Source organism: Kwoniella dendrophila, chromosome 7 (assembly GCF_036810415.1).
Source record: "Kwoniella dendrophila CBS 6074 chromosome 7, complete sequence".
Taxonomy (NCBI): domain Eukaryota; kingdom Fungi; phylum Basidiomycota; class Tremellomycetes; order Tremellales; family Cryptococcaceae; genus Kwoniella; species Kwoniella dendrophila.
In genome coordinates, this window is record NC_089482.1 from 1274140 (window position 1) to 1285318 (window position 11179).

The window sequence follows — 11179 nt, forward strand, 5'->3', positions numbered from 1 at the left end:
GATGACCCTTACGTGGCATTAAATGCTTCGGTTATGCTTAAGAACGCGTAGTATAAGAGTCACTATGAATTCAATTCAACCATTTAATATTCAGCCGGTCTCATTCCAATCCAACTCTTCATATACTCGAAACAACTACAAAGGTAGTACAACACCTTGGAAACGACATACATCTCTTGTTGATTAATACCCTCCTAGTGGTTGACAGCAGTGGATTTACAATCGACACTTTGTTTATTCGAGTTTTTTGTATGTTCGACACCTACCTCAATTTCAGCAAACAAGCCAAATCTACCTCCACTTGACCGGCTCCGCATTTGGAGTTGACATTCTTGATCAGCGAGCTTGGTAACCACAAACTCAACAAAGACGACCAGAATTTGATTCATCTTAAAGCTCATCAGATACATCAGTTGAACACCTGCCCAACATGCCGATGCCAGGCGAAAGATTCCTTCCTTCTTCACTGAATCCATTTTCCCGTTCTTCCAATTCCAACTCTAATTCCAACTCAGCAAATCAAAGCCACCCTTCATCATCTTCTTCAAATCAAGCTTCAACATCATCTACCAATAGAAATTCAACATTTATGCCAACATCATCAACATCATCTTCTTCTTCACAATTACAAAATCCTAATTTCACTACATTACCACCTACAGATCCATTTAAATCATTATCAGAATTATTAAACAGTTCAAATTTAGCCAAAGAAGGTAAATTAACAAATTCAATTAAAGCTGCTTTAATTAGAAATTTGTTTCAATGTATTTGGCAAAAATCAGAATGGAAAAAATACTTTTTACCACCTTTATCAAATATTGATATTGTTAATGGAGAAGACGATCAATTATATATACCTAATTTCAATAATTATAACGATTGGTTAATACAGTATGAAGATGATCCATTTAATAATCCAAAACCATTTAGTTTGAAACGAGCTCAAGATACGTTGAATGAAATTTCAGTTGCCAAAGGTAAAGGTTCTATAAGGAAAATAAGAAATGGTACGATATGTGGTAAAGTGTTAAATAGATTTGAGAGAACTTTTACATGCAAGTGAGTAGATGGATAATTTCCCCTTGAATGTCACATATGATGTAATAAAATCATTATATACTAATAATCTTTGATGGATTGATAGAACATGCGCTATAAACCCTTCGGTTGTGCTTTGTGCAGATTGTTTCCATGCATCAGATCACGAAGGGCATGAAGTATTATTTGGACAATCATATTCATTTTCAGCTTCATGTGATTGTGGTGATCCTTCGGCATGGAGATCTACTGCTTCAACTTCATTCACAGAATCATCGTCATCTGCTTCAACATCTACGACATCGATAAATAACCGTGAGATCGGTTGTAAAAACCATCCGTCATTAGGTTTAGGTGAAAAACCAATACAAACTCTGAAATATGAAATACCAGATAATCTATTACTGTCAATACATAAAACAATTGTCATAATATTAGAATTTATTATACAGACTTTACAACATTCGTTATTACCTTCAGAATATGGTAATTTACCTAAAACTGAATCAGAATTAAAAGACGATGATTCTTCTTCATCATCATCATCAGTAAAAGAAAAACATAATTCTTTTTTCACATCAACAGGTGAATCGAAAGAAAAAAGATCAAAAGGTCCCTGGTCAGTCATTATGTGGCAAGATGAAAAACATGTTTTAAAAGAAATGACAAGACAATTAAGAGATGCTTTAGGTATTAAATGGGAAATAGCTGAAAGTTGGGTAAGAGAAGTTGATGAAGTTGTGAGTGTAATCATTCGTAAGACTATAATCGAATATTGTTGCCTTTTTTGGAAGAGCGATATATCATCACGGCAACGTCGGCGCTAATGATGTCTTACCATTTTCCAGGGACGTAAAGTCGTTTGTGTCTCGCCAGATCCTTTAGTAGCATTTCACGCAGCGAATATGATGCAGCAGATAGATGCACCAGTCTCACTACGTCTAGCATCTGATGCATATAGAGAAGAAATTGTTGGTGTCTTGATATCTTGGTTGAATGATATGATTCAGTGCACCATTGATGGAGACGATACAGTCTTCAAGAGAATGCTAGCCAAAGCACTTTACGAACCTAGATTAAGGAATTCAGGGGTCGGTGCTGGTACACCATTAACGCCAGATTTGAAAGATCTGGAATTAGGTAAGATTGGAAGTGGATACGATACTAGACGAATGGATTGGTTATTGCAGCTAGATTCAAGGTTGTGGAAAAAAGCAAAATGGGAAATGAGGCAGATATACTGTTCAGTATTGCTATTTGATCATGATGTGAGGAAGGACTTAGGTAAGTTACGTTTGTCGCACTTTGTGTCATGGCTGACATATTTTTTAGCTACACGTTTCGCCATGAATTACCCCCGTTTAGTCGAACATTATCTGTTCCAAGATAGAGAATTGGATACCAATATCATATATTCTTCAGCCTATTTAATCTTCACAAATGGAGCTGTTTGCGCCAACGCAACTTTAAAAGGTCAATTATTCAACAACGTCCTTCAAGTCGCCCACGCATGGTATACTGGACAAGTGATAAAAACGGATGGATGTGATAAATTAGTTATACCGCCAAATCAATTTGATGTCAATGATAATTCATCAAAAGGTAGAATGGATACTGATGTAGCTGCATTCAGAAGTAAAAAAGGATTAGCTTTATTAGGACATCTAAGAAGTATGGTTAGGCATCCAGAAATGAGAAAATCAATCATAAAACAACCACAATTATTCAACAGAGCATTATTATTTTTGAATATGTTTGTTGGATTACAACCTCAAAAAAGAGAACAAAGTGAACATGTTGAATATGAAGTTGATTGGTATAAATCTTTTATCATTTTACCTGATTTGTCAAAATTTTCAAGAGAATTAGGTGAAATATTCTTATTTCCTCCATCCTCATCATATGCAAGTTTACAGCAACAACAAGAAAATGGAGTAAACGTAGGAAACGTTATAGATGGATTATTAGGATCAATGGCAGTTGTTGTGAATAGGATTTTGACTGATATGATGTTGATGTCAAATACATTAGATAAAGAAAAATATCAAAGACCAGTTGAACATGACGTTCAGGATGTTCTATTCAAGAATTCAAGATTTTCTTTAATTAAACAATCTATTTCAAGAATTGAAGCCTTTTCATTTCATCATTATTTGAATTTTCTATTAGCTGAAATGTTGAAATCTTCAAAAGAAATTCTCTTTCGTCATAATCCTCAAAATTCAAACGATAATCAATTATTGAATAGTTTAAATTTTAAAGAAATCATCGAAAAATTCGTTTTAAGAGCTCAAAATCAAAGTGATAGTGAAAGAATGAAATTAATGATTATTGAATGGTCAATACAAACTCACGTTGTGTTATCACAAATTAGAGCAGATATGTGGAAAAAGAATGGTGCGGCTATAAGAATGCAACATCATCATTATCGAGAAATGACACTTCGGGAAGCCACCCTTGATGAAGATTTCTTCTTATTACAATTCGGATTATGTATTATCGATCCCCTTAAATTCATGGTAGCTCTTATAGATAGATATGGTTTATCACCTTGGTTTAGAGGAAATCCAAAGAATCCAGATATATGGATATCAAATGCTACAGATCCAAAACAACGTATAAATTTACTTGAAGATTTCCTCTTACTTGTCATTCACTTAGTTTCCTACCCTGCAATAATTGATGGATGGTCAAGAGATAAAATAACTCGAAAACATATTATACATCAATTAGCTGTACAACCTTTAACATATTCCGAAATTTATAAGAAATTACCTGAAAGAAGTCAAGAAACCAGTGTTACTCCAATCTTAAAATCAGTAGCTGATTTCAGGGAACCAACGGAATCTGCACCAGGTCAATATTCGTTGAAGGACCAACTATATGATGAAGTTGATCCGTATTGGCATTACTATACCAAAAATGATCAGCGTGGAGCTATGGATAAGATTGTAACCAGAGCGAAGAAACGCAATCCCTCAGTTGAAGATCCCCTGATTCTTCCTCAACCTCTCGCACTTCCAACTGCGGGTCGACCATTCTCAACCGTTGGTGATTTCCTACATACAGAAGTAGTCAGCGACTTGGTTTATTGGGCACTCAGCCATTGTCTACACATCGGTAATCCTGATCAATGGGCTTTGATTGTCCATTCAGCTATGCCAGCTGAATCTAAAGATGCACCAGTCATACCAACATGGGATTTCGTCCTAGACTATGCTCTTCATTTAACGATGATAGCTTTATCTGTTGCTCCAGCTAAATTCGCTCAAGCCTCATTAGATATCAAAGGATCTGATGGAGAACATTCAACTTTCCAGAATTTATGGTTAATGCAAACTCATTCAGCTTACAAATCATTTAAAGCTAGAGTGGATTATATACTAGATGTAATCGTCAAACATTTACCACCAGATTATACAGTAGATTATCGAGCTAATCGAGAAGCTGAAAATTTACTTCAACTTTCATCACCTGCTAAACCTGATCCAAAAGCGGCTGCAGCAGCAAGACAAAAGGCGATCATGGCTGCATTTGCTAAACAACAACAAAACTTTGCTGCTTTAATGGAAGAAGAAGATGTAGATGAAGATGAAAACATGTTAGATGATAATGATTTACTTGATAATGAAGTCAATGGTCATTCAGCTAATGCAAGTGAAAATGAAATTTATGGACAATGTATAGTTTGTCAAGAAGATGTTACGACTAAAAATCCAGGTGGTATGATGGCTTTACTTCAACCTAGTAGAACACTCAGAGAAGCTGTACATGATAGAGATTGGTTTGACGAATCTTTACGAACTCCAATAAATTTAGATAAACCCACAAGATTACATAAATTCGCAAATGAGGAAGATATTGATGAATCTGAATCAACTTCAGGTTATCCAAGTACAGCATTAAAATTCGGTATTCACCTGTCAGCATGTAGTCATTTCATGCACGAAACCTGTATGGCCAATTATTTCGAAGCTACCAAAATCAGACATACTCAACAAGTTCAAAGACACCATCCTGAAAATGCTGTCAGATTAGAATATATGTGTCCTTTATGTAAATCTCTAGGAAACGTTTTGATTCCAGTAGAATCAAGTACAACACCTAGAAAACCACCTGTCATCGTACAGAAAGATGGCGAAAAAACACCTAGCTTATCAATGACAATTAGAAAAGTTTCAAGTGAAGGTTTATTAAGGGTATCTGATAGTCAAAGGATATGGGATCATCATTTTGAAACAGGTGAAGTTATACCTTGGTTTTCAGATTGTGTATTTTCAGTACATTCTTTAGATCATGTACATAGAAGAGGAAATATGAGAAGTACATCAAGGATGGCTGATCGTATGAGATCATTAATTAGACCATTATCTGAACAATCACAAAGAATCAGAGGTAAAAAAACACATATGTATTTACCTGATGATATGGTTGGTTACACTGTATCAATGGCAGAAATTACACAACGTGGATTGGGTGGACCATCGTCAATCAATGGAAAACCAATTCTGTCGGTGGCAGAACAAATACCAGAATTATCAATGAAATTAATTAAACAATTGATTGGATTATTACAGTTAGAATTAGACTTATATTTTGGTCCTTCAACTGGTTTCGATAGAACTGCGTTAAGAGTTGGTATATTTGCAAGATTTTTACCTGATTGGTATAGATCTTCAACATTACCTTCACCTTTATTGTTGAGAAAACCTTTAGGTATGGTCATTGAAACTGCTGCTATTGCACCTGATTTATTACAATCCGTTATTGTAATGGCTTATTATGCTGAATTAACTAGATCAATGTTAGGTTTATCTTTATTTGTTAAAAAATCTTTTTCATCTTCATCAGTTTCATCAAGCAATTCAAATAAGCCTTTCATCAATGATAGATTAAATGACAATAAAGTAAACGATGAAATGTTTGAAGATGGATTAAATTTGTTTTTAGGATTTAAACCTATAATGTTATCAATACTTAGAAATGCTGGACCTTTTGCTGATGCAGAAGGTGTACTAAATATAATTTCCGATGAGGTATTATCGAAATTACTATATTCACATACATTACCTTTTTTAAGAAGATGTTGTATAATTTATTACGCGGTTTCAAATGGAAATTATCCTATATCAAATCAATCTACTTTAGATCTCATATTTTCACAAGGTCCAACTACTTCGGAATATAGAAAGTTATTGTCATTATTGGGTATACCATTTCCTAAAGAAACTTTATCAGATTCAACAACATCTATAACTCCAATTGTATCGAGATGGTTAACACAATGGGCAGTACAAGGTAGAATTTTACCTACATTAGAATATCCAGGTACATATGAATTAATTAATTTACCTAAAAAATGGGAATCTTTAGTTTTAAAATATCAAAATAAAAAATGTAAAAAATGTAATTTGAAACCAACTTATCCAGCTTTATGTTTATTCTGTGGTGAATTGGTTTGTTTGGCTGGTGATTGTTGCAATCAAGGTGAAGAAGGTGAATGTAATTTACATATGAGAGAGTAAGTCGAGTTTTTTTTTCCCGGTGGTGAACAGTGAGAAGTAACACGAGACTAATAATAATAATGTTTAAAATTGATAATAGATGCGGGGCAGTAGTTGGAATGTTTGTTGATATAAGACGTTGGATTATACTTTACCTTTACGCTGGTTCAGGTAGTTTTGGTCATATGCCTTATTTAGATGAACATGGTGAATTAGATATATCAATGAGGTGAGTTTCCATCCATCATGATGTCTTCATGAAAACATCGTCACGTTTCATTAATGCTGACTGATTTTGATTTTTCGTAAACGAATAGACGAGGTCATAGACAATATGTTCAAATTAATCGATTAGATGAACTTAGAAAATCAACTTGGTTGATGCATAATATACCTCATTTGACTGCTAGAAGATTAGAATTAACTAGTGATGGTGGTGGTTGGGGTTGTTTATAGATCCATACATGTGATATGATCTGTATTCCTTTAAATCTTTCTTAATTGTTTGCTTTTTCCTTTCCTTGTGCTTTCTAAATCTCATTTCTCCTTCTTTTTTAGGTTTTCCTTCTTTTAGTATTTATAATCTTGTAAAATCTAGCATCTTAATGTAGTAGTCCAATTTGATCTTTCGAGTGAAATTTTTTGTAATCTACCTCGAAAGTGAATGTAATCATATGGATATGAACAATATAAACAAACTGATTGCAAGGTTTTATAATTATTCTAAAGGTACTAAACTTTTAATCCTTTCTGCCTATATAATTTGAACTTAGTTGGCGGGTAAACGTACTCTCTAATGCATCTGCTTTGATGGGGATGAAACCATGTTAGATCGAGCGATCTGTGAGCATATTTCAATAATACTGTAAAGATGCAAGAAAATAACATTATACATATTCTAATTATATGGTCATTGAGATGTAAAAAGATAAAAAATGAAAACGCTATATTGTGGAGTTCTTGGGCCGACCAAATCAAGAAGATGACAAAAACAAATAGAAAAGAATTAGGAACCTAATTCAAGATGACCGACTAAAAATTACCACGACCTTTTCCTCTTTCTCTCTTTTACTCTTCTCTTTATCGAAAATGATTACAACATCTACGCCTTCTTCTCAATAAATATATACAACCCTCTACCTGTTTATTTTGAACACACAATTCTCAATTCAGCTGTCATATCATTGTGATAGGCCTGACGCCCGTTTGAAGTTCGCCGTAACGTGATGTAGTCCCTCAAGATTATGACCAAGGGTAAGTAGGAGGTGTTGGATTATATACTCTGAGTAATCGTCCTATTTTCAACAGTCACACTATCAGCTCATTTCCCTTTTTCTCTTGGGGATATTTTAACTTTCAGGCTGATTGAGTTAAGATATAGGCGACCACACGAATCGCGAAAGAAAAGGTTTAAAAAAGAAAAAGGCTCACCTTGACCAACTTTCATCTTATATAAAAAATTAACAATAGTTTCACCTTCTTTATTTTGACCACCACCTAAACCTTTTAACCAATGATTATTTGCTTTTTCAGCTAAAACTTCTTTAGCTAAATAAACATCTGATAAAGTTATAACACCTCTCTTGATTTGAGCTTGCTGTTGTTGTTGTAATGAAGATGAATGATTGTTATCTGTATTATTCGGTTGTCTTGTAGGTAAGGTTTTTGAACGTGTTGTAGGTGGTTCGAAATTATCTGCTAATTCTTCTGATCCTTCTTGATTACCATTTTCCTCTGTACTATTCTGATTCTGACTGTCATCTTTGTTCTCATTTTTATTACCCTCACTACTTGCTGAAGTTGTAGCTTCATTCGTGCTCAACGTGTTGTCTGGTTTATCACCTGAGGGAGGTAGCTGAGGTAGTTGAGGTTCATTGTTCATATTGTTCGATTGAGGTCCTACAGGTCCATTTCCGTTCTCGATAGTCTTGGTGGATTGTTTCTGTACTTGTTTACCAGCATCCGCTTGAGTTTGAGGTAAATTTGAGGTAGATCCATTCGCTTGTGAGTCTATATGCTGAGATGATTGATCCGTTATCTGTTCTTGCGTTTGAGATACTTGACTTTCCGTTACAGGAGGGGGTATTATCGGTGCTGAGGAAGGTAACGTATATAGTTGATTGGCTATAAAATTCCCATTGTCAGCTGTCTCTTTGGGTTCACCACCCAGAAAACCCAGCTTACGAGGTGTACATGGCTCTTCTGACCAAGGTGACACATCCCATCTAGGTAATAAATCGTGATATTCCAGGTATTTGTATAATGTTTCTACTGGAAGTTCGTTGAAGTCGATCTACGATTAGGTAGGTCAGCTAAATCGGTTACAGTGGGGTTTCCATGAAAGTCTTTCGAAGCGGAGGTTCAAGTAAGCTCATGAGCCGTTGCTGACTTATATAGCTTGAAGCTCTTCATAAAGAAAATACAGGGTATGCCCAACTAACCTTGGTCTTTACTTCACCTGATTCTATAGCATCCTCCTCTTTCCCTTTCGCAGCAGCGGTACTACCCTTCTTATCACTATCGTCTACATTAGCCGGTTCAGGTTTTCTTCTTTTAGTCCGTGAGCCAGACGCTGTAGCAATCGTACCCTGTGGAGCAGACTGACTTGATGAAGCAGCCCCCGAAGGTCTGGGTCTTTTTAGGTTAGACGCCGGCGGGGGCATATTTGACGGTGTAGGTGATGGAGCTGACATCTTGTATGATTTCTTTCAAATATTCTGCTGTCAATCAATACAAAATACACAAGAGTAGAGATAAACACGTATGAGGTATGTAAGAAGAGGGATAAAGGGAAGAACAGCATGTATTTTTGCTGGACCAAGAATGGATGACATGCTCACTGTAGTAGTGATGTTTATGTGATTCTACAAGGTGGAGGTTTTTTTTTTCGTTTTCTCCACATCTTTACGTAATCTCGGGGCAATAATCACGTGACTAGATATAATTCGATGTTTTGCCGCTTAAACCAAAAGCCAAAAGTCAAAAGTCAAAAGAGAGGACTATTTACATGTTGAACAAACGGATTTATCTGCTACTATCGTTATTGTGACCTAATAACATATATAGACTGTACACTATCCGACGTGAAATTAAGCAACATGGTGAGCTATCAACGTCAGGACAAAATGATCTGGGATCAAGTAACTAATCATTTTTGCGAAATTGAACAATATTAGGGTAAAGCAAAGATAACAAGAAAGTTCGCTGCTGTAAAGCGAATGATCAAACCTAGTGATCCGAGGTTGTAAGTATCTATCTCAGAACCGTTTTGCTACAAATAAATTGGAGTATCTCATTCAATTCAATCTCATATTGCTATTTCATCATCTAGGAAGGAAAATGTAGAGAAAGCAGCTAAGAAAGCAGAAAAGGAGAAAGCTATTGAAGAGAAGAAAGCAGTGTGAGTTATGTTATCTATTTAACATAAGTAATTTGTCAGCTAATCTTACCACTCAATTGGAAATTGAAAGAGCTCAAGTGTCTTCATCGTAAGTCGACATTCATAGCTTGCTTTTGAGAACTGTCCCAAGAACAGAAGAATTTCAAGATAAACAATATTGACAATTCGCCCGTATAGATTGTTCTTGTCACATAATACAGATTTAGGTCCACCATATAGAATCTTAGTGGATACCAATTTCATCAATTTCTCTATACAGAATAAAATTGAATTAGTTCAAGGTATGATGGATTGTTTGATGGCTAAATGTAAGTTGTCGTTTTATTTGAGGAATAATCAATTTACTGTCGTCGATTCGACGAAAAAGAGGAATTTCACTAGCTGTACTACAGATTTGCCCCTACTTTAAGAATAACAATTGATGTTTGATTTGGTCTTGAATAGGTATTCCGACGATAACGGATTGTGTATTAGCAGAATTGGAAAAATTAGGTCCAAAATATAGATTAGCATTAAGGTTAGCTTCTTTCTACTTGTGATATCAATCAGGTATTGGACCACTAGCTGATTAATCTTGAATCAAACACAATAGGATAGCAAAAGATCCTAGATTTGAACGATTACATTGTGATCGTAAGTTTTTGCTTTCCATTGTCATCAGAGCTTCCTATCTTCGGACTTGGTATTTCCGTGGAGACGCTTCATCCCATGTTAAGGAAACGAAAGAAGCTTACAGATATTGTTTGTACACTAAATAGATTCAGGTACATATGCAGATGATTGCTTGGTGAATCGTGTAACCGTGCATAAATGTTATATAGTAGCTACTGTAAGTGCAATATCCGACTGGTGCACCCTACCCAGAAAACAAGCATTTTTGCTCTCAAGCTGATAGCGTGATTTGTTTTTCTCTGATAAAACAGTGTGATAGAGATTTAAGACGTAGAATAAGAAAAGTCCCCGGTGTACCATTAATGTATGTCGTCAAGAGAAGATACCAGATTGAAAGATTACCTGAGTGAGTTTTGTTTTATTCATCATCGAAATAAGGATTACGATAAACTAATATCGATTTTACTTCATAGTGGTGGTGCTTCTTTCATCTAAAAACCTTATGTCATCGAGGATCACGTCTTCAAACAGACCTATTTTCGCTTCCGAGCTTTTTTGTATGTACTATTATTGTAATTATGCATTATGTGGTAGCATCATCAAGTAAAAATGTACAGTATAG

At 35.1% G+C, this 11179-nt stretch overlaps 3 protein-coding genes across 3 annotated transcripts; 2 read left to right on the forward strand and 1 right to left on the reverse strand.

Moving 5' to 3' along the window:
• Positions 1-430: 430 nt before the first annotated feature.
• On the forward strand, positions 431-7001 carry L201_005676 (uncharacterized protein; the record flags this gene model as incomplete). Its single annotated transcript, XM_066221405.1, has 6 exons — positions 431-1062; positions 1148-1781; positions 1890-2325; positions 2374-6562; positions 6646-6774; positions 6863-7001. The coding sequence occupies 6 exons, from the start codon at positions 431-433 to the stop codon at positions 6999-7001; spliced, it is 6159 nt and encodes a 2052-aa protein (XP_066077502.1).
• A 786-nt stretch (positions 7002-7787) lies between these two features.
• On the reverse strand, positions 7788-9238 carry L201_005677 (uncharacterized protein; the record flags this gene model as incomplete). Its single annotated transcript, XM_066221406.1, has 4 exons — positions 7788-7840; positions 7977-8669; positions 8730-8838; positions 8987-9238. 4 exons carry the CDS (start codon positions 9236-9238, stop codon positions 7788-7790), a joined length of 1107 nt encoding a protein of 368 aa, XP_066077503.1.
• Positions 9239-9763: 525 nt separating this feature from the next.
• L201_005678 (uncharacterized protein) lies at positions 9764-10967 on the forward strand (the record flags this gene model as incomplete). Its single annotated transcript, XM_066221407.1, has 8 exons — positions 9764-9789; positions 9877-9945; positions 10016-10033; positions 10123-10253; positions 10390-10462; positions 10538-10578; positions 10704-10774; positions 10869-10967. 8 exons carry the CDS (start codon positions 9764-9766, stop codon positions 10965-10967), a joined length of 528 nt encoding a protein of 175 aa, XP_066077504.1.
• Between the last annotated feature and the right edge of the window lie 212 nt (positions 10968-11179).